Genomic DNA, 24,074 nt, shown 5'->3' with positions numbered 1-24,074 from the left:
CACCTAAGCTGCTGCCCTTCATTTTATAGATAGGTGGGGGGGGACAAGAAATGCGGTGTATCTATATATTGCCTCCTCTGGCGGTGTCATTCAGAATTAAATGCTCTTATACTGTAGAGTCTCTTCAGACCCCTGGATATAATAATGGGAAGCCCAGGGGAGGTGAGGGTCAGCTCACACTGAGGACGGATTTGGGAGCAGATTCAGTCTCCTACTGTATTCAATGGGAGGCAGAGACTGTAGCACAGGGATAGGGAACCTTCGGCTCTCCAGCTGCTGTGAAACTACAACTCCCAATATGCTCCATTCACTTCTATGGGAGTTCCAAGAACAGCAGAGCCAGTATGCATGCTGGGAGTTGTAGTTTTGCAACAGCTGGAGAGCCGTACGTTCCCTATCCCTGCTGTAGCAGGATGCTGAAAAAAAAATAAAAAATGTCCTGTTCAAACTTGCCACAGGTTCCACGTCTCAGGAGTCCCTGCTGAGTTGTTCCATTCATCTGGGCCTAAGGTCAGGTTCACACAGGGTTTTTTGGTCAGGATTATCCCTGATTTTGAGGCCGTATCTGCTTCAAAATCCTGACCAAAAAGACGGATGCCATTGAAATCAGAAGCGCCATGCTCATTCTTCAGGTCGAGTCGCCTTGCCATGTCCGCCAGAAGACTCTCCCAACTAGGCCCATTCATTGGGTGTAATCCGGAGCGGAGTGTGCGAGTGGATTCTGCTGCACTACATCGGCATCCAGTTGCCGCTACCCGTATTTTGGACCGGAACCTGAGGCGGCCTCCATCTCAGGTTCCAGACCAAAAATCCCCGGGAGAACCCGGCCTAATAGAGGAAAGCCAAGATGGTGAAGTATCAATCAATAGGAATTACTCTTCTCATCTTGTGACCCTAAACATTACTAGATCCTTGTCCGGCAGCTGAATGATGTCAGGAGCCGCAGTACGTGAGCGGCATCATCTGCGTCTTTGTGTGTTGGGTCTGGATAGCAGAGCAGTTTCAGTTCAGACATGTTTGGACCGAACAAAAGACAAAGGCTTATAGTGTAATAACCAGTGGGCACAAAGTCACGCGGCTACTGGGAGCGACAGTCGGTTATATTGCAATGAATTGCGCTATAAGGGCACGTTGTAGCTTTATGGCTGAGGCCTCGCCTTCTGGACAAGCCGCGATTTTTGTTTCTGATTTTTTTTTTTTTTTTTTTTTGAGGCAAAGTGAAGAATGGGAAATCCATAGGAGACGTCCGATACAATCTCTTCTGCTAATGCCACTCCTGACTTTGGCTCACCCCCCCCCCCCCCAACCCTCTTGTGCATTGTGTGCACTCGGCCTACACGTGACCTTGTTTGCATCGTGTTTACCAGTTTATACACTTGAAGTTTTTCACCAAACCAGTGTGAACAGAGCCTAAGTCGCCCCACATGGGGTTCAGGTATAGCTACGCAGCACACAATGTCTACCCAAGTCTGCCGCCATGTTTGGTTCTGCTGATGTAGCTGGGCTAGCGGTCTGTGACATGTTACATCTATTGTAATGTGCTGTAACTGGTACAATAGTGACATCATGTGATTATCCCTGACCTAATGTGATTGTGACAACAGACCAGAGGACATAAGAAGTCACATTATGACGTCACCACGTACAACCCACCCAGCAGCGAGGACGATGACGTCACCCAGGCTGGAGCCGGTAAATCACATCATTACACAGCAGAACCTACAACCGGAAGTGCACCGCCGCCATCTTTACAGCTGGCAGCCGTGTTTACCGCACGTCACTTCCGGCCATGTCCGGCCACTGCTGCCCCCTGACAGAAGACACTTTCAGCCGGTTTCCCTCTCAGAGCAATGTGTACGGTCTGTCGGTCCTGCCGTGCACCGGGGGCTCCGGACATGAGCTGCTGGCCGCCACCCTGAAGGGAAAAGTCACCAACTTCAAGTACCAGGAGCTGCGGGACAAGCTGCGAGCCGGGGCCCGGGAGCTGCAGTTCACTTATATACCAGGTGTGACAGGGGGCGTGGCCAGGGTCAGGTGACCTAAACAGAATAATGGAGGGAAGCGCGTGCTTATAGGGAGTGACCACAGGGGGCGCACACACAAATATACACAGACTCTCAGGGGACCTTGTTACCCATGGCAACAGCCTAAAGTGCTCTGAGAAATTAACATTCGACCCCTGACGGGACCCTGACCATGATTTACTAGATTTGAGTACGTGAGGGGCGCAGCACGCTGCTCTATACGACCCAAACACAGGGAAGTGAGTTAAAGGGGTTGTACAGGCCGGGAGGTGTCCTGGTGCTCCAGTGTCTCCCAACACGGTGCGGTCCTGGTGCTCCTGGGGGGTCACAAGTCCTCGCCACACGTCCCCCCAATCCTCGGCCATCAGAAAGGACACTCACGTCACACATATATGTTACCTGTGACGTCCCGATTCCTGATCGGCCTCAGCTGTCACCTGCACTGAGCACCTCACCCCAAAACAGACCCCTGGAGTAGCAGGGCCGGACCGCGGTGCAGACACCAGAGCACCAGGGACAGGAGGAGGGGGTTTAGAGCACCCCCTGAGCCTCCTAGTCCTGCGCCCCCCCCCCCCCCCGAGCCTCCTAGTCCTGCCCCCCCCCTGAGCCTCCTAGTCCTGCGCCCCCCCCCCCCTGAGCCTCCTAGTCCTGTGCCCCCCCCCCCCCGAGCCTCCTAGTCCTGTGCCCCCCCCCCCGAGCCTCCTAGTCCTGCGCCCCCCCCCCCCCCGAGCCTCCTAGTCCTGCGCCCCCCCCCCCCCGAGCCTCCTAGTCCTGCGCCCCCCCCCCCCCGAGCCTCCTAGTCCTGCGCCCCCCCCCCCCCCGAGCCTCCTAGTCCTGCGCCCCCCCCCCCCCCCGAGCCTCCTAGTCCTGCGCCCCCCCCCCCCCGAGCCTCCTAGTCCTGTCCCATAATGTCCTAAACCTCATTCACACGTTGTAACTAAAATCTGCGGCACTGAGTGACTTAAAGGCGATGTTTCATTAAAGAACCTTCTTTCTACTTGGTTAGAAATAAGTGACAGATCACGGGGGGTCTCACCGCTGTGACCCCATAAAATCCCCTAAAGTCTCCCTGTTCTTTGTTCTCCTGTTGTCTAGTTGATGCCGAGATCGTCTCCATTGATTCCTTCAGCAAGTCGCCCCCTAAGCGAGGTCTGGTGGTGGGAATAACGTTTATTAAGGTGAGTCCTGGGGTGCAGGAGCGCTATACGGGGCTCAGCGTGTATATCTGATGTATGCGGAGCGGGGGATGGGATAACCTTCATTATTGCACTGTCCTTACATGGGTTTCCTGACAATCTAATACTTGGTGACCTCTCTGTAGGATAAACATCAGTATCCGATAGCTGGGGGTTCATTTCCCAGCACCCCACGGGGCATCTCTTGTTTACTAAGCACAGCGCCATCCATTCTGCTAGTGGCTGTACCTGGTATTACACAGAAGTCAATGGGACTGAGCTGCAGTACCAGGAACAGACACAACCAGATGGATATTGGGCACACTTTGCTTTGGGGCTGCAGAAGAATTGAATATCCATCTTGTATCTGGTCACAAGCTCACACCTACTATCCTCCATGCTGCACCCTGCAGCTCTGCTTGTTCACATTGACATTGGGGACCTGAGGAGATGATTTTACATTACATCATGTTCCTTTTCAGTGTATTGTCCCCCAGTGTAGTCTATGGGGGTAGTCGTGCCCCCGGCAGGGGTCTCTCTGGTCTTCTTGTTTCTCCTAGTTTATGTCAGTGTCATCCTATAATTTTTTGCTTTCTGTCTTTCAGGACTCGGGGGATAAAGCGAGCCCCTTCCTCAATATTTACTGTGACTATGAGCCGGGATCTGAGTATAACCTGGACTCCATCGCCCGTAAGCCCCTCTCTGATATATATGTCATATACTCTGTGTGGTCTGTATTGTCTGGGCCCGGGCACATCTGTACACACAGAGCGCCCGCTGGGTCATGTGATACCCTCTATAGGCCTCCATAGGGGCGCAACCAAAACTGTAACGTTTCCATGGCACCGCCGCCCCCTCTATATGTGTAAGATATATAATCATGGTTTGTAGATATTTTTCTTCTATTCCAAAGGTTATTTCCTCTAGTAACATGGCTGCCTATGACCAATGAGAAAACCCTCTGCAGCAGTTTGGGCCCCAAATTTTGATCCACCCCTCAGATACCCAATGGACGGGGCCTGTCACAGAATGATGGCGCTGGATCAGATCAATAGTTCTGTCATTTCTGTCCCATGCTGGATCCACAAGCTTTATGGACGTGGCGCTGCAGAGGACTGGGGGATATTCTGCTTTATTTAGGGGAAGGGCCACAATGGCGACTGATTCCCTGTCTATAGGATAAGTGTGGACACTTCTGAGCACAGATAATATGTTATTATAGTGGCCCAAACTATGGCACAGGGACCCCTATACCAGGCATTGTGCTGGGGCCCGTGGCCATCATACATTTGGGATAAAGGTCTATCACAGGAGAACCCCTTTATATTTAGCACTCCGCCTTTGATGGTGTCAGATACGTTCGCACTTCAGACGCTTATAGATTATGTTTTCACTTGTTCTCATAGAGAGCTGCTTGAATTTGGAGCTGAAGTTCACCCCTTTCCAGCTGTGTCATGCAGAGTGAGTATTTGGGCCCTACAACTGGGGGAGGGGCTTTGTGGAGCTTCAGATTTTTATATATACACTAGCATTACCCGCGACTTCGTCCGTGGCCCCCTCACGACACACCTGCAGCGCTTCCCCGTGTTGGACGGGCCCGCTGCGGCCACAAGGCAAAGACGGGGGGTCTTTGCCTTGTGGCCGCAGTGGGCCCGTCCAACACCAGTGCGCCCATGGACCCCCACCTTGCACCCCACTGGCCCCCTTCTCCCCTCCCCCTGCCCCCCCCCCAATCTTTTTCCGTACCGGTCCCCTATTCCCTCACTCCTTCCTTCCCAACCCCCTGACCCCCCACCTCGTGCCCCCTTTCCCCCTCACTAGCCACCCACCTACCCGAACCTGTGTCCCCGGCCTCACTCCACCCCACCCCGGGCTCCTTGTGCGCCGAGATTACAGGAGTGCATAGGGTTGGCAGAACCCTTCCGACCCCTGGCGGACTCACCGCTTCACGCCGGGCTCCAGTGATGCCGGCATGTGCGGCTCTCGGCTGCCGGCATGCACGCCGCCATTTTCTTCATGTCAGTGTGTGGCCGGCTTCTGGCTTTATAGCTCCGCCCCCGCAGTCCCCTGGTCTAATTGGAGCCCCGCGCCTGAAGTCATCTCAGGTCCTGCAGCCTACACTGACTGTGAATCTGGTGCCATCTCTTGTATGGCCGGTGTATTACTGGGGTTTGTCTCCATCCTACGGGGACACAGACCAGATACTGCAGTGAAATCTCCCCTATACCTAATCGTTATTTCTCCTCCGCAGGGTGCAGGTGGGAGACCAACAAGAGACAGTTTTCCTACTGGGAGGGAATGATCAATACATCCATCTGTATAAAGAGGTGAGAGAGGATATAGTCTAATAGTATATAGCTTACTCTGACTATACACCATGTATCTGACAACAGGGTATAAGAGCAACCGAAACAAGGGGGGAGGGGGGATGAGGATTGGGCATAGCGGTAGTCAGTATGTCTGATCCTTTATTTCACCTGGAGATAAGTGTCACTGGAGTTGTCTGGCGGCCGCTTATCTCTCTGCAGTCTACTCGGCTATAACTGTCTTATGTGTATGGTTGGCGGTATTTTTTCTAGTATTGTGGTCAGAGGGGTTTGTTGTGTTCACTCTCTGACATGCTGATGATTTATGAGCGTCTTCTGGCTGCTGACAGAATGAAGGACTGCACCAATTCGAAGAACAACCAGTGGAAAATCTCTTCCCGGAGCTGAGAGATCTGCCGAGCAAGTAAGATACTGTATATATATATATATATATATATATATATATATATATATATATACTAAATACATATACATACAATATATACACACAATATATATATACACACAATATATATATACACACAATATATATATATACATAAACTATATACACTATATACACAAAATATATATACACTATATATACATACAATATATACACTATTTATACACACAATATATATACACTATATACACACACAATATATATACACACTATATATATACACTATATATACACACTATATATATACACTATATATAAACACAGCAGGCCCAAATAACACCTTGTGTACTTATTCCTCCTCCTCCTCCCCTCTCCATGGACTAATATGTAAGAAGTAACTCCGCTTGATAAGTGGAGAAGGAAACCGATGTTCTTAAAGGGATCCTATAAGTCAGACACAGTAGGTACCACATCGGAATAGCCTTAAGAAAGACTATTCGTCTCCCACCTTTCATTGTCTTCTCCATGCCACCGTTTGTCTACAATCCCGATTCTTGACGGTATGCAAATTAGCTCTCTCGCAGCCCTGGGGGCGTCCCCAATGCTGCGAGAGAACTCTCTCCAGTGCCACCTCCATCTTCGTCAGCAGCGTCATCTTCAGCCTCTTCTTCTGGCGGTGCCTTGTAACTTCTAGGCCTCGGGCCTTGGGCAGAGCTGACTGCGCATGCCCATAGGCCACAAGAAAATGGTCACTTGCACAGTATTGTAAGCGGCCATTTTCTCGTGGCCTGTGGGCATGCGCAGTCTTCTCTGCCCAAGGCCCGAGGCCTAGAAGTTACAAGGCACCGCCAGAAGAAGAGGCTGAAGATGACGCTGCTGACAAAGCAGGAGGCAGCGCTGGAGAAAGTTCTCTTGCAGCATTGGGGACGCCCCCAGTGCTGTCTGAGCGCTGGGGCCCACCACCAGAATCGGGATTGTAGGAGAACGGCGGTGCAGAGAAGACGACGAAAGATGGGAGACGAATAGCCTTTCTTAAGGCTATTCCGACGTGATACCTAGAAAAAATTGTGTCTGAGTGATAGGATTCCTTTAAAGGGAAGTCATCAGGTTGATTTAGGACACTAAACCATCCACAGGTCCTTATAAATTGAGGTCTTCTCCTCAGTACTCGGTGAAGGACTGCGCCGGTGTGAGGAGTACAACGGCAGGCAGAGGATAGAGGGTTTTTATTTTTATTGCAGGGATTACTTTAAAGGGATTCTACCATTAAAACCCTTTTTTTCTGTAGATAAGATGTCGGCGTAGCCTTTAGAAAGGCTGTTCGTCTCTTACCTTTAGATGTGATCTCCGCCGCGCCGTTCCTTAGAAATAGAAATTAGTTCTCTCGCAGCGATGGGGGCGGGCTCCACTGCTGCTCGAGAACAAGCTCCAGCGACGCCGCTATCTTCTGCTGGATCCTCCCCTTTTTTCTTCAGCGTCACCTCCAACACTTGCGCAGTTGGCTCTGCCAGTGAGACACTAGTAGAGCCAACTGCGCATGTGCGTAATTGCGCCGTCGGAACTGTGGCCGCGGGCATGCGCAGTCGGCTCTACTAGTGTCTCACTGGCAGAGCCAACTGCGCAGGCGTTGGAGGTGACGCCGAAGAAAGAAGGGGAGGATCCAGCAGAAGATAGCGGCGTCGCTGGAGCTTGTTCTCGAGCAGTAGTGGGGCCCGCCCCCATCGCTGCGAGAGAACTAATTTGCATACTGGTAAAAAACAGTATTTCTAAGGAACGGAGAGGTGGAGATCACATCTAAAGGTAAGAGACGAATAGACTTTCTAAAGGCTACTCCGACATCTTATCTACAAAAAAAGGGTTTTAATGGTAGAATCCCTTTAATACAGGACGATTTGACCCCCAGTCTATAAGGATGTGGGTGGTTTAGTCTCCCAAATTGTCCTGACAGGTTCCATTTAATAAGATATGTGAGAAGCTTTGTTATAGTAACCTCTACTGGTCATTTATTTGTCATCAGTGTTGCTCTTTAACTGTATAGAAAAAAATACATACAGTATTTAATACAGAAGCCGCCGTATACACGGATAAATACAGGGGCCGCCGTATACACGGATAAATACAGGGGCCGCCGTATACACGGATAAATACAGGGGCCGCCGTATACACGGATAAATACAGGGGCCGCCGTATACACGGATAAATACAGGGGCCGCCGTATACACGGATAAATACAGGGGCCGCCGTATACACGGATAAATACAGGGGCCGCCGTATACACGGATAAATACAGGGGCCGCCGTATACTTAGATCAGTAATGATGGTGCCTGTCACGGGGCGCGATGTTTTCGTGTTAGGTCAGTACTGAAGGGCCATAGTAATAATAAGTCTATTAGGACCAGGCGCAGTTATTTAGTCCCTACAGCGGCACCGGTGGGTGGGGGGGGAGACGACCAGATCATTAAAATCAATGGGTGGGAAGGGGGAGGAAATGTAAAGTCCATCCTGAGGGTCACTGCCTGTTCTAGCTAATTGTGCATCTCCTAATTGTGGGGTACCCGTGTATCCCCCTATATACCATCCTCCGGTATACAGTCTGATGTGTGGTCCTATTTGTGCATTCACAGCGTTACCTGGCTGAGTGTTCACAACATTCCCGACACCCAGAGGCGGATTACAGCGTACAGTTGTCAGAGCGGATACTTCTGTGTATCACATGTAGACCAAGGAAAGCGAGGTATGCAGGACTGCTGGAAAGTATGGTCATATCTATCTATGGTGACAATGGTGTGCACGCGTGTGACGTGGCCCAGGGTATGACAGGGCGCAGGAGACAGAGATAGTAATGACTCAGTTAGGCAAAGAAACTTTCTTTTATTCCTTTTTGATAAATTTTGTTTGAAAAATGTTTTGACCTGAATGAAAGTCATGTGACCTGTGTGACTGCAGGGGTATGGCGGGGACCCAGGCCGGTATACATCACTCGTGATATGTCAGGGCTCATCGTATGAACACCTTTGTCTTGTGTCCCTGACAGAGATTCTCCAGAGCTGGTCTCTACAGCAGGACGGGCCTCTCTCCAAGGTGCTGATATTTAGCATGCCAAGTGCCCACCAAGAAGCAGAAGCGGCAGGGAATGGTGAGACGAGCGGTCTGTTATCAGCCAAGGTGGACGTTTCCATGTATGGCTAGTAATTGGGGTGTCTTTGTATTGCAGGTAGTGAGGGCGGCCATAGCTTTCAGGAGCAGTATAACGTCCTGGTGACCAGTACCATCGAGCTGTCTGCGGTGTATAGGTGAGGACCCATGTGTCATACTGGATTCTGTGGTTATGAAGAGGAGCGGTCCTCTGTAAAGGGTCCTCATCTCATAGCCAGAGGGGACAGCAGTTATATAGAGCCCCCCAATCGTGCCCAGCATTGATTTAAATGTGTATGGTGTAATGCATAGTTTGTCCTGTGTTGGCGCTGCACCACCATCCTATTCCACACAACATAACTGGTCATAGCATTGGCCAAAAACCAGTGTGAACTGAAACATTTGTTAGCACCGTATGAAGGTTTGGTGACGGCTACATCTGAAATGTGCAGATTTTCCACAGCTATTATTGGAGGAGCCTGTAGGTGGCAGCACCACTCCAGGGGCCGTGCACCTCTAATGGCTATTGGTGGAGATGGGATGGATAGTGAATTGGGGAAGAGCAGCTGCCTGGCTCCACTACCCCGAGAAGGACAGGAGCAGCACGCCCAATTTTATCATGGACTACAGACCGCTATGAAACTTACACAAGACAGTTCAGTGTCACAAGGAACAAAGTGATATAAATTGTATCTGTAGATGTCATTCAGGGTCTGTGGAGAGCTGGGTGACTGTGCCCCTCCCCCCCGGTATAGGGAAACCTACTGTATATATTAGGCTGTTTTTGTGCTATTTTTACCTTGGCCCGGAGTTGGCACGGTTTCCTGGGCTCGTACATATTCACACTTAGAATGTTTTCTTTAGGAACATCTTACAGAACGGCCTCCGAGAGCAGCGTCTCCTGCCAGGCAGCGATCAGTTTGACAGCGTGCTTTGTGCCGTGACAGCTGACGTGGATTTTGATGGAGAAGCGGAGATTTTACTGGGAACATACGGACAGGTAGGGTGTGCGCCATTGCTGCGGGATTGGCAGTGTATGCGTGTCTTCGTGCCCAGTACATCACCATCCTGATCAGACATGGCGCCCAGCAGAAAAATCACAGCGCGACTACAATGGCGACTATACACATGAGGGAGCTGCGGACATCTCTGCCAACTCCACCACAGACATGCATGCTTGGCTGAGCTGTGTGTAGCTTTATGTCTGCAAGGAGCGGAGATGAGCCCTCAGTAACAAAGGGTCAGACATGTCGTGATTGTCATGCCCAATCTCTCTTCCCTCCGACATCTGCCATTGGGGGATAGTTGGTGTCAGGAGACTTTTCCCTCATGTATGTGGCCAGCTTCATCCTAAATGTGTGGTGTTGTGTGGTAAAGAGCTAGTCAGCGTGTGCGGCCTGTCCAGGCAGAAGATATTTCACCCATTCAGGTCCGGGAATCGTTATTATGGAGCAATGGTCAGGCATACAGTCCTGGACAAAAGTATTGGCGCCCCTGCAGTCCTGTCAGATAATCCTCGCTGTCCCCCAGGTAATGATTACACAGCACAGACTCTTATATAGTATATAAGTGACAGGGTATATACAGTATAAGTATCGCCCCCTGCAGTCCTGTCAGATAATCCTCGCTGCCCCACAGATAATGATTACACAGTACAGACTCTTATATAGTATATAAGTGACACAGGGTATATACAGTATAAGTATCGCCCCCTGCAGTCCTGTCAGATAATCCTCGCTGTCCCCAGATAATGATTACACAGCACAGACTCTTATATAGTATATAAGTGACACAGGGTATATACATTATAAGTATCGCCCCCTGCAGTCCTGTCAGATAATCCTCGCTGTCCCCAGATAATGATTACACAGCACAGACTCTTATATAGTATATAAGTGACACAGGGTATATACAGTATAAGTATCGCCCCCTGCAGTCCTGTCAGATAATCCTCGCTGTCCCCAGATAATGATTACACAGCACAGACTCTTATATAGTATATAAGTGACACAGGGTATATACAGTATAAGTATCGCCCCCTGCAGTCCTGTCAGATAATCCTCGCTGTCCCCCAGATAATGATTACACAGCACAAACTCTGATATAGTATATAAGTGACACAGGGTATATACAGTATAAGTATCGCCCCCTGCAGTCCTGTCAGATAATCCTCGCTGTCCCCCAGATAATGATTACACAGCACAAACTCTGATATAGTATATAAGTGACACAGGGTATATACAGTATAAGTATCGCCCCCTGCAGTCCTGTCAGATAATCCTCGCTGTCCCCCAGATAATGATTACACAGCACAAACTCTGATATAGTATATAAGTGACACAGGGTATATACAGTATAAGTATCGCCCCCTGCAGTCCTGTCAGATAATCCTCGCTGTCCCCCAGATAATGATTACACAGCACAAACTCTGATATAGTATATAAGTGACACAGGGTATATACAGTATAAGTATCGCCCCCTGCAGTCCTGTCAGATAATCCTCGCTGTCCCCAGATAATGATTACACAGCACAAACTCTTATATAGTATATAAGTGACACAGGGTATATACAGTATAAGTATCGCCCCCTGCAGTCCTGTCAGATAATCCTCGGTGTCCCCAGATAATGATTACACAGCACAGACTCTTATATAGTATATAAGTGACACAGGGTATATACAGTATAAGTATCGCCCCCTGCAGTCCTGTCAGATAATCCTCGGTGTCCCCAGATAATGATTACACAGCACAGACTCTTATATAGTGTATAAGTGACACAGGGTATATACAGTATAAGTATCGCCCCCTGCAGTCCTGTCAGATAATCCTCGGTGTCCCCAGATAATGATTACACAGCACAGACTCTTATATAGTATATAAGTGACACAGGGTATATACAGTATAAGTATCGCCCCCTGCAGTCCTGTCAGATAATCCTTGGTGTCCCCCAGATAATGATTACACAGCACAGACTCTTATATAGTGTATAAGTGACACAGGGTATATACAGTATAAGTATCGCCCCCTGCAGTCCTGTCAGATAATCCTCGCTGTCCCCAGATAATGATTACACAGCACAGACTCTTATATAGTATATAAGTGACACAGGGTATATACATTATAAGTATCGCCCCCTGCAGTCCTGTCAGATAATCCTCGCTGTCCCCAGATAATGATTACACAGCACAGACTCTTATATAGTGTATAAGTGACACAGGGTATATACAGTATAAGTATCGCCCCCTGCAGTCCTGTCAGATAATCCTCGCTGTCCCCAGATAATGATTACACAGCACAAACTCTTATATAGTATATAAGTGACACAGGGTATATACAGTATAAGTATCGCCCCCTGCAGTCCTGTCAGATAATCCTCGCTGTCCCCCAGATAATGATTACACAGCACAGACTCTTATATAGTATATAAGTGACACAGGGTATATACAGTATAAGTATCGCCCCCTGCAGTCCTGTCAGATAATCCTCGGTGTCCCCCAGATATGATTACACAGCACAGACTCTTATATAGTATATAAGTGACACAGGGTATATACAATATAAGTATCGCCCCCTGCAGTCCTGTCAGATGATCCTCGCTGTCCCCCAGATAATGATTACAAGCACAAACTCTTATATAGTATATAAGTGACACAGGGTATATACAGTATAAGTATCGCCCCCTGCAGTCCTGTCAGATAATCCTCGGTGTCCCCCAGATATGATTACACAGCACAGACTCTTATATAGTATATAAGTGACACAGGGTATATACAATATAAGTATCGCCCCCTGCAGTCCTGTCAGATAATCCTCGGTGTCCCCCAGATAATGATTACAAGCACAAACTCTTATATAGTATATAAGTGACACAGGGTATATACAGTATAAGTATCGCCCCCTGCAGTCCTGTCAGATAATCCTCGGTGTCCCCCAGGTAATGATTACACAGCACAAACTCTTATATAGTATATAAGTGACACAGGGTATATACAGTATAAGTATCGCCCCCTGCAGTCCTGTCAGATAATCCTCGCTGTCCCCCAGATAATGATTACAAGCACAAACTCTTTGGTAATATCTTCATTTATTTTGCTTGCAATGAAAAAACACAAAAGAGAATTTAAAAAAAAGTCCCATCATTGATCATTTTACACAAAACTCCAGAACTGGTGCGGACAGAAGTATTGGCGCCCTCAGCCTAATACTTGGTAGCACAACCTTTAGACACAATAACTGCGCACAACCGCTTCCGCTAACCAGCAATGAGTTTCTTACAAGGCTCTGCTGGAATCTTAGACCCTTCTTCTTTGGCTGCTGCTCGCGGTCCCCCCTGAGATGTGAAGGGGGCCTTCTCCAAACTGCCCCCAAGAGATCTCTCCCCTCCCCCACAGGTGTTCTATGGGATTCAGGGCTGGACTCATTGCTGCCACTTTACAAGTCTCCAGGGCTTTCTCTCACCACCATTTTCTAGTGCAGACCTGAAGTGTGTTTTGGGTCCTTGTCCTGCTGGAAGAGCCCTGACCTCTGAGGGAGACCCCGCTTTCTCACACTGGGCCCTACATGATGCTGCACAATGTGTTGGTCATCTTCAGACTTCATAATGCCATGCACACGGTCAAGCAGTCCAGTGCCAGAGGCAGCAAAGCAACCCCAAACCATCAGGGACCTCCGCCATGTCTGACTGTAGGGGGCGTCTTCTTCTCTTTTTTCCTGTAATCTCTATGTTGATGCCTTTTCCTACTTTTGTCTCATCTGACCAGAGAACATTCTTCCAGAACGGTTTTGGCTTTCTCAGGTAAGTTTTGGCAAACTCCAGCCTGGCTTCTGTCTGTGGGTAAGAAGTGGGGTCTTCCTGGGTCTCCTACCATACAGTCCCTTCTCATTCAGACGCTGACGCTGGATAGTACGGGGTGACACTGTTGTACCCTCGGACTGCAGGGCAGCTTGGACTTGTTTGGATGTTAGTCGAGGTTCTTTATCCGCCATCCGCACAATCTTGCGGTGAAATCTCTGGTCAATGTTTCTTCTGCGGCCACATCTAGGGAGGTTAGCCACAGTGCCATGGGCTTTACACTTCTTACTGACACTGTGCACGGTGGACACAGGAACATTCAGGGCTTTGGAGATGGACTTGTAGCCTTGAGATTGCTCAGGCTTCCTCACAATTTTGCTTCTCAAGTCCTCAGACAGTTCTTTGGTCTTCTTTCTTTTCTCCATGCTCAATGTGGTCACACAAGGACACAGGACAGAGGTGGAGTCAACTTTAATCCATTTCTACTGGCTGCAAGTGGGATTTAGTTATTGCCACCACCTGTTAGGTGCCTTAGGTAAGTAACAGGTGCTGTTAATTACACAAATTAGAGAAGCATCACATGATATTTCAAACAGTGCCAATACTTTTGTCCACCCCCTTTTTTATTTTTGTTGTGGAATTATATCCAATTTGGCTTTTTGACAATTCTTTTTGTGGTTTTCCATTGAAGACAAATTAAATGAAGAAAATACCAAAGAATTTGTGACTGCAATCATTATCTGGAGGAACACGAGGATTATCTGACAGGATTGCAGGGGGGCCAATACTTTTGGCCAACACCCTATCTATCTATCTATCTATCTATCTATCTATCTGTGTGTACATATGTGTATATATAGTCACATATTGTCTGGGTGGGGTTAGTGAATCACGTCCTATGTAACCTCTTGCTGCAGATTTCACCTGTTGCTGGCTAGGTACAGGTCGCCGCTGCCCCCGCCACCACTAATGTTCTGTTCCCCGGATGTCGCCTTGTGAGGGCGGGTGAATTGCAGTGTAGCAGCTTTAGATTAATTAGATTACCGCCCCCTGACACATGTCGGTTGTATGGGTGGGTGACGCTGGCACAGAAGGTGTAAACAATGAATCTAATTAAATAAGTGCAGCTTGTGAGAGCGCGAAACTGCCCGCGGCTCCCCGATGTGGGATTTCCCCCGTAAAAAGAGGCCACGTTGTTACTAAGTGTGACTGTCGCATCTTAATACCTTCTCTGCATCTGTAGTAGGTTACAGCTTTTTTTATATAAGTCTCATAAGACTTGTTGTATTCCGGCCTGGGTGATCAGATACTCGCTGCTTGTTATGCCCTGGAAATCTTTATAAAAGTGAAAGTCAGAAGCCCCTCAGTGACTACAGACTGGGTTTTGCAGAATCTACTTTGTTTACCCCTAATCCCTTGTACGGTCTCCTGGTGCTCTCTGCTGTCTCTGAGCGTTGTGTGATCCTCCCTACTGACTGCTGTGTGCTCTCCGCCCTATCTACCCCCTGTCTAATCTGCCCCTCTCTGATCCCCTCTCATCTACCCCCTGTCTAATCTGCCCCTCTCTGATCCCCTCCCATCTACCCCCTGTCTAATCTGCCCCTCTCTGATCCCCTCCCATCTACCCCCTGTCTAATCTGCCCCTCTCTGATCCCCTCCCATCTACCCCCTGTCTAATCTGCCCCTCTCTGATCCCCTCCCATCTACCCCCTGTCTAATCTGCCCCTCTCTGATCCCCTCCCATCTACCCCCTGTCTAATCTGCCCCTCTCTGATCCCCTCCCATCTACCCCCTGTCTAATCTGCCCCTCTCTGATCCCCTTCCCTCCACTCTTTGGTCACCCCTCTACTTCCTTCTCTCTGTTCCTGCTGCCATCTCTAATATAACAGGATGAGGAGGTAGTGTAATGTGCTGGAGGATTTGTGTCTGATTCATCAGGACAGCCGCTGTGTGAAGGAGTTGCACAATCTCTACAGCAGTAAATGGCAGTATTTATTTATTTTTTTTAATGAAGATTTGTCAAGTTGCTTCATTTAGTATTTGGGAAACTTATTTCAGTGGCACGGTGCACCTGTCCTGTACTGATAAAATTCCCTCCAGCCACCAGGGGGCGCTGTGTATTGAATCATTGCACAAATATTAGGAAATGCTTTACAGAAGGCGCCTACATGACATTCAATATCATCCGATTGTCACCCAATTGTATTCTGCTACAAAATCTGAACCAACTTGATCTGCACACTCGGTCACGTGCATTAGGCCATGCAGTACCTTCTCCTTCCCATAGGTGCTGCACTCAGAGTGTTCTATAATTTGGCAGGTTGGACTTCTACCAGTCTATGGCTGCCCTAATGTGTCCAGTGACCAGGTGTTTACGCCCTGTACCCGCCCTGCACTTACCCTGTAGTAGCCTTGCACTCGTCCTGTAGTCACTCTGCACTCGCCCTGTAGTTACCCTTCATTCACCCGTTAGTCATCTTGCACTCACCCTGTGGTCACTCTGCACTTGCCCTGTAGTCACCCTGCACTCGCCCTGTAGTCACCCTGCACTCGCCCTGTAGTCACTCTGCACTCGCCCTGTGGTCACCCTGCACTCGCCCTGTGGTCACCCTGCACTCACCCTGTGGTCACCCTGCACTCGCCCTGAGGTCGCCCTGCACTCGCCCTGTAGTTACCCTGCACTCACCCTGCACTCGCCCTGTAGTCACCCTGCACTCGCCCTGTGGTCACTCTGCACTCGCCCTGTAGTCACCCTGCACTCGCCCTGTAGTCACCCTGCACTCGCCCTGTGGTCACTCTGCACTCGCCCTGTGGTCACCCTGCACTCGCCCTGTGGTCACCCTGCACTCACCCTGTGGTCACCCTGCACTCGCCCTGAGGTCGCCCTGCACTCACCCTGTAGTTACCCTGCACTCACCCTGCACTCGCCCTGTAGTCACCCTGCACTCGCCCTGTGGTCACTCTGCACTCGCCCTGAGGTCGCCCTGCACTCACCCTGTAGTTACCCTGCACTCACCCTGCACTCGCCCTGCACTCACCCTGTAGTTACCCTTCATTGGCCCGTTAGTCATCTTGCACTCACCCTGTGGTCACCTTGCACTCGCCCTGTAGTCACCTTGCACTCGCCCTGTAGTCACCTTGCACTCGCCCTGTAGTCACCTTGCACTCGCCCTGTAGTCACCTTGCACTCGCCCTGTAGTCACCTTGCACTCGCCCTGTAGTCACCTTGCACTCGCCCTGTAGTCACCTTGCACTCGCTCTGTAGTCACCTTGCACTCGCCCTGTAGTCACCCTGCACTCGCTCTGTAGTCACCCTGCACTCGCCCTGTAGTCACTCTGCACTCGCCCTGTAGTCACTCTGCACTCGCCCTGTAGTCACCCTGCACTTACTCTGTAGTCACTCTTCACTCGCCCTGTAGTCACTCTGCACTCGCCCTGTAGTCACCCTGCACTCGCCCTGTAGTCACCCTGCACTCGCCCTGTAGTCACTTTGCACTCGCCCTGTAGTCACTCTGCACTCGCCCTGTGGTCACTCTGCACTCGCCCTGTAGTCACCCTGCACTCGCCCTGTGGTCACCCTGCACTCGCCCTGTGGTCACCCTGCACTCGCCCTGTAGTCACCCTGCACTCTCCCTGTGGTCACTTTGCACTCGCCCTGTGGTCACTCTGCACTCGCCCTGTAGTCACTCTGCACTCGCCCTGTAGTCACTCTGCACTCGCCCTGTAGTCACTCTGCACTCTCCCTGTAGTCACCCTGCACTCTCCCTGTAGTCACCCTGCACTCTCCCTGCACTCGCCCTGCGGTCACCCTGCACTCGCCCTGCGGTCACCCTGCACTCGCCCTGCGGTCACCCTGCACTCGCCCTGCGGTCACCCTGCACTCGCCCTGCGGTCACCCTGCACTCGCCCTGCGGTCACCCTGCACTCGCCCTGCGGTCACCCTGCACTCGCCCTGTGGTCACCCTGCACTCGCCCTGTGGTCACTCTGCACTCGCCCTGTAGTCACTCTGCACTCGCCCTGTAGTCACTCTGCACTCGCCCTGTAGTCACCCTGCACTCGCCCTGTAGTCACTCTGCACTCGCCCTGTAGTCACCCTGTACTCGCCCTGTAGTCACCCTGTACTCGCCCTGTGGTCACCCTGCACTCGCCCTGTGGTCACTCTGCACTCGCCCTGTGGTCACTCTGCACTCGCCCTGTGGTCACTCTGCACTCTCCCTGTAGTCACTTTGCACTCGCCCTGTAGTCACCCTGCACTCGCCCTGTGGTCACTCTGCACTCGCCCTGTAGTCACCCTGTACTCGCCCTGTAGTCACTCTGCACTCGCCCTGTGGTCACCCTGCACTCGCCCTGTAGTCACCCTGCACTCGCCCTGTAGTCACCCTGCACTCGCCCTGTGGTCACTCTGCACTCGCCCTGTGGTCACTCTGCACTCGCCCTGTGGTCACTCTGCACTCGCCCTGTAGTCACTCTGTACTCGCCCTGCTCTCGCCCTGTAGTCACTCTGCACTCGCCCTGCTCTCGCCCTGTAGTCACTCTGCACTCGCCCTGCTCTCGCCCTGTAGTCCCCCTCCCCGGTGTTCTTGACTGCAGAGCTTATTCTCATTCCTGGTCTTCTCTCCTCTTCAGGAGCTCCTGTGTTACAAGTTCATGGACGGACATTTCCAGCTTCTGTGGCAGAGAAGTTTCCCCAGCCCGCTGCTGTGTATCGCACATGTGGATCTGACTTGGGACGGTCTGTGTGAACTGGCCATTGTGTGTCTGAAAGGCCTCCACATCCTGCAGGTGAGATCGGGAGCTGCTCGGTGCCATCGTCTACAACCACGCTCACAATGGTGCTGCCGCCGCCATCTTGGATGTTGCTTTGAGTAAATTACCATCTCGGTGCTACCAGTTTGGGGGGGGGGGTATCCTTACGCTGTCCAGTGAGTAGTGACAAAGCAAGACTATTTAGTCACACACCCCTTGGACCACGCAGTTGGCTATTTATTCCTATTTCTCCAGGAATACTGGGTTTCTCCACATCGGGTTATACGGAACGATGTCATTTGCCCTCAAATTCCCATTGTAATGTAATGTCATGGAGAATGATAGATTTGTCAGAAGTAACAGGTCCTTTTCAAGGAAGGTAAGGCAGCTGGTTACTCACCTCTCCCTATAGAGAATACATGCACACTCGGCTAAGCCGAACATGTATGTGAATGGTGAAGGCTTACAAGGAATAGCCATCGGCTAATTGGGCAGCATCTTATCTAAAGTCTATGGAGAGCTGTAGCCCTGTACACAGATGGGTCTGCTATGGACGGACTCCTCTATATACAGGCTCATGTGCTTATATATTAAAGGTCTGATATAGAAAACCTGCAGCGTGGGAGGGGGGACATAGTCGGGACCTCCGGGGTGTCAGTAGAGGACCCAGCACACGTGTGTATAGCGCAGACCGCCTAAGGGCAGAGGAATGGGATCCGTCTATGTCTAAGGAACCCGTCTGTGGAAAGGGGATTGTACGAGCGCAATGTTACCATGGACAATGATTGCTCCGCCAAATGGAGCGCCTTAAAGGGAATGTGTCACCAGAAAATTACCATATGCTGCAATATTTACCCTGGCCACTAAGCCTTATACTAGACTGATTTGACAAATCTGTAGGGTTTTCTGTTACTGCAGTCATCTCACTGACATTACAGACCGGATTACAATAGAAGATAACACCTCTGAGCCCTCATTACATCACTACTGACCATAGATGATGTCACAGATGATCTCCTCCCCCTCCCTGCACTGAGCATGTCTACAGAACTCTCCCATAGACCTCAGTGAGTCGCCTCCAGTGGCCATGACACTGCTGTAAAGCTCACACAAAATGGCCGCCCCCATAATCATGGACAGAAAATAGAATAAAAAAATCTACAATCAAAAATAAGAGCGAAACAAGTCATAGCTTTCATCCAAATGAATAAGCTATATGGCGACATGACTGTGCTGAGCCCCAGAATGTGACCCCCTTGGCCCCGGTCACCGGTCAGTAGGGTGTCGCCATCTTAGGATGGTCTAGCCGCGGGTGTCAGCACTACTTTAATATCATTTCTGCCATTTTTAAGGTTCTGCCCATTTCTAGTCGCCTTTGGTGAGATCTGTTATTTATGAATAGAAGGAAATGGCAGATTTGTGATGGCGACTCCCTCCGTGTTATCACCATTCAGACAACCTGTTGTGCGTCTTATTAAAGTGGAGGACGCGGTGCGCGGGGTGCTCGCCATGGCGTCTTCATTATTTCCTGCACAAATCATCCTCCCGTCACCCCTGCCATGTCCCGGCCGACGCCTAATCATTCTGTGACGCTCTTAATGAGTTCCCTGCTAATATTTCTGCCCGTTCCGCTCACACAACAGATAGATGTCGAGCTGTTTCCTCTTGGTCTCCGGCCACAGAAGTTTTTGGCAGGATCTGTTCACTCCTCACTCCTGCGTGATATGGCGGCATTACTGGATCCATCTTCCAGGCGCCGTACTATTGAGCCAATCAGGCAACTGCTTTCAGTTTCTAAAGGGTTTTATTCATCTGATTGGCTCAGGGAGTGAGGGCGCGTGCACACGGTGCAGTTTCCTGATTTTATAGATGGGGCATGTTTAGTTAACAGAATTTACTTTTCACCAAAAACCAAATTAAAACTGCACCCTTAAACATGCAGTACCAGACACAACCTGTGCACTAGGGTGGCGCTGTTTTTGGATCAACCTTTTTAGTATTGACCACTTTCCACTAATGTCTCCATATAAATCACATTTTCAATGCACTCCATTTTCTGGATCGAAGCTCATCCTGCGCCGCCTGCTTCATGAATATAAAGGCGGAGGCAGTGTGATGTGGTAGCTCATGAGTTGTGTGATTGTCTCTCCTTTTTCCATACAGCACAGCTTGGCAAAGACGTCACAAAGTCTAATCCAGAGGCTGCGAGAACAGTTGGAGAAGGCCCAGATATCAGACATGTCACCCATACAGAAAGAAGCCGAGCCCGAGGCGTCCCGTGATGCTGCAATGACCCTCTCACCAGATCCCTAAACCCGCCGTGTCCCTCACAGGTGCAATATAAACTATCAAACCCATAAATTATTGTGTATTATGGCCAAACCTGGCTCCAGAGCCCGACAGCACCGCGGTAATAAAGGAGCGGCTCAGAACTCGTAATGTGTGCGGTGTGCGGCTCTGTGGTAAGTAGCGGTAATGGTCACACACTGTACATATATGTCAGCGGACAACTGTATGTAAAGCATTAGTCACTGTCATAATACTGCCAAATAGTTCAAAGATAATACTGCCAGTATACAGCCTCAAAATAATAATCACTGACATAATACTGCCATATAGTGACAAGGCAATACCACCAATATACAGTGTAATAATAATATTCACTGGCATAATACTGCCAAATAGTGCAAAGATAATACTGCCAGTATACAGGATCAAAATAATAATCACTGACATAATACTGCCATATAGTGACAAGGCAATACCACCAATATACAGTGTAATAATAATATTCACTGGCATAATACTGCCAAATAGTGCAAAGATAATACTGCCAGTATACAGGATCAAAATAATAATCACTGACATAATACTGCCATATAGTGACAAGGCAATACCACCAATATACAGGATCAAAATAATAATCACTAGCATAATACTGCCATACATTTCCAAGACTATACTGACAATATACAGCATTATAATAATATTCACTGACCCAATACTATCATATCGTACTAAGTCAATACTGCTAATATACAGGATCAAAATAATAATCACTGACACAATACTGTCCTTTAGTGATAGGGCAATACCGCCAATATACAGCATTATAATAATATTCACTGCCGTACAGTTCCAAGCCTATACTGGCTGTATACAGCATCAGAATAACATGGAGCATATTACCATAATACTGCCATAAAGTGTGAATACTGCTTATATACAGCATTAATATTCATGCATGTAATACCGCCATGTAGTTCCCACATTATACCGCCATTCATTTCCCTAAATTCTACGCCACTAAATCCCGGGTTGGCGTTTAGTTTTAGTGTCTGACCGCTGTTCCTATTGTTTTGTACCTGTCTACCGGGTCAGTCCAAACTACGCCTACATGGGGGTGCTGGGGGAACATGGCCGTCCTACGTGTGGGCAGCACAGAGAATAGAAAAATGTGAAAAAAAAATTAAAATTGTGCCAATAAAACCGCAGGCGATCCTTCCGCTGACATACAGTATTACGTAACCAGGTGAGACGGAGGAGACGGAGAACATTGCCATGGAGGAATCTTCCTTCTATGCGGCGCCATTTTCCTTTATTTGATCCAGGATTGTTAAAATGGCCGTTCTCATTCTGCTTGCTGCAGTAACACCCGGGGACATGAACATGGGGGGGATCTTTGTTGTCTTATTCTGTTATTTCATGTTCCTTTTGGCCCTGGCTGCCGACACTGGAGGATGAAGCCTATTCTGCTCTATAGATGGATATACAGGCCTATGGACGTAGCCACCGCAACCGGAAGAACAATAGACCGGCCATTCTTTACAAGGCTCCTACATAACAACAGAATAGATATTCCCGGGACTGTCCTGGCTCGCAGAAGAGACCTGTGCAAACCTTACGGACACGTGTGTCTCAGGACAAGCGCGCCTTTAGTCAGCTGATCAGCACGGTGCAAACATCAAATATGGAAGACCTATTGTAAGGATAGCTTATAAAGTTCTGGAAGATTCCTTTTATAGGGACTGCGCCTTTATTGAGTGGGTTGGGTTTCAGCCTCTCTGATTCTTTCTTTTCTCCGGTGATAATCTGCCCTTACCGGTGACTGACTGAGGGTTATTGTCCAAGTGTACGACACGCAGAGGATGCATGTGTATGGGGGATTGTAAGGGAATAGCTGTTGGCGATCTATGCCGTCACCACCTTAAGGGTAAACCTAGCTGCCTCATCTAGTGAAATAAGGAGACGGGGCCTTATTCCTCCATAAGTCGGATGTCCTCTGGAGCTTCACCTACCCTATGACTTTGTGCCATATCCATTGGATAGATCCATGGTCGGGGTGCTCCTTTAATCCTCTTTTTGATGTTATTTCAGGAGGTGATAACAATTAGGGAAATGAGAGACGTCGGCGTTGTCTCCCAGAGCTCCAGGAGCTACATAGTAAGAGCTTGTTCACACAGGTGATTTGGGCTTATACAGCGACAGGCTCTCTATTGATATGAATGGGGCGTCTGCCACAAGTGCCCAGACATGGTTAAACCTGTGTAAGCAGAACAGGTCATGTCAGGTGGAGAGCGGACATTGCATTTCTTCCACCCAAGAGCCTTCAGTGATGTCTGGACATGTAGAAATCTCTAAGGGAGGTTCAAGGGAAATGTCATCATATTCTGCATGGAAAATATTCCTCTTGTACCTGTGCGACTGCTGAGCTAATGGTAATGGCAGATGTACCCTGAGCTGGAGGCAGTGAGATAGCTGATACCTATGTCGTAGCCCCGCACCGTGCAACTTCGCGCAAGACTCAACTTTTCCACAGCTTGTTATTTTTTGCCAGTATTTGTGTCATTAACACATTTTGACTCCTTAATCCAGAATTTCTATACCTACACATATCAACACTGCTCCTCGCTGGAGTACAGATATAGGGGCTCTTGTATAGAGAAGCTGAGGAAGGCGGAAGGTCACTGTCAATAGACTTCTCTTGGACATTAACCTTGTTGGTGTCTAATAAAAGATGAGATTCTGAGCTTTCATATGACACCAAGATCACCGTTCTATCTGTATTACTGCCAGAGATATCAACAGACATTTCCAGAGAGATTTCTACTTTCGTAGGACACCAGGATCACTGTTCTAGCTGTAAAGTATCCAAAGTTACGACCTGTTGCGAACACATTCAGGATTCTGCTACGTAGAAGTGTGACAATCCCAGCTGTGTCTTCAATGAGTGATGTCTCCGGATATTTTACAGCTACAAAGTTTTCTATGAAGGCTGAAATATCTCTGGAAGTAATACAGATAGAACTATGGTCTTGGTGCCGTATGAAAGCTGAGATATTACCAAATGTTTCCAAATATATTTCAGCTTTGATATGACACCAAGATCACAGTTCTATCTGTATTATTACTAGAGATAGTACTGGACGTTTCCAAATATCTCTGGAAGTAATACAGATAGAACTATGATCTTGGTGCCGTATGAAAG

General features: G+C 49.1%; 1 protein-coding gene across 1 annotated transcript; it reads left to right on the top strand.

Annotated features, from left to right (window-relative positions):
* Positions 1–1,776: 1,776 nt before the first annotated feature.
* KPTN (kaptin, actin binding protein) lies at positions 1,777–22,598 on the top strand. The gene is made up of 12 exons (XM_075258929.1): positions 1,777–2,006; positions 3,120–3,202; positions 3,805–3,889; positions 4,606–4,660; positions 5,451–5,526; positions 5,856–5,929; positions 8,537–8,646; positions 8,947–9,048; positions 9,127–9,205; positions 9,912–10,047; positions 18,467–18,622; positions 20,750–22,598. The coding sequence occupies exons 1-12, from the start codon at positions 1,790–1,792 to the stop codon at positions 20,897–20,899; spliced, it is 1,323 nt and encodes a 440-aa protein (XP_075115030.1). The 5' UTR covers positions 1,777–1,789; the 3' UTR covers positions 20,900–22,598.
* The last annotated feature ends 1,476 nt before the right edge of the window (positions 22,599–24,074 follow it).

The sequence above is a fragment of the Leptodactylus fuscus genome, chromosome 11 (genome assembly GCF_031893055.1).
Source record: "Leptodactylus fuscus isolate aLepFus1 chromosome 11, aLepFus1.hap2, whole genome shotgun sequence".
Classification (NCBI taxonomy): Eukaryota; Metazoa; Chordata; class Amphibia; order Anura; family Leptodactylidae; genus Leptodactylus; species Leptodactylus fuscus.
This window is presented reverse-complemented; position numbering and strand designations above follow the sequence as displayed.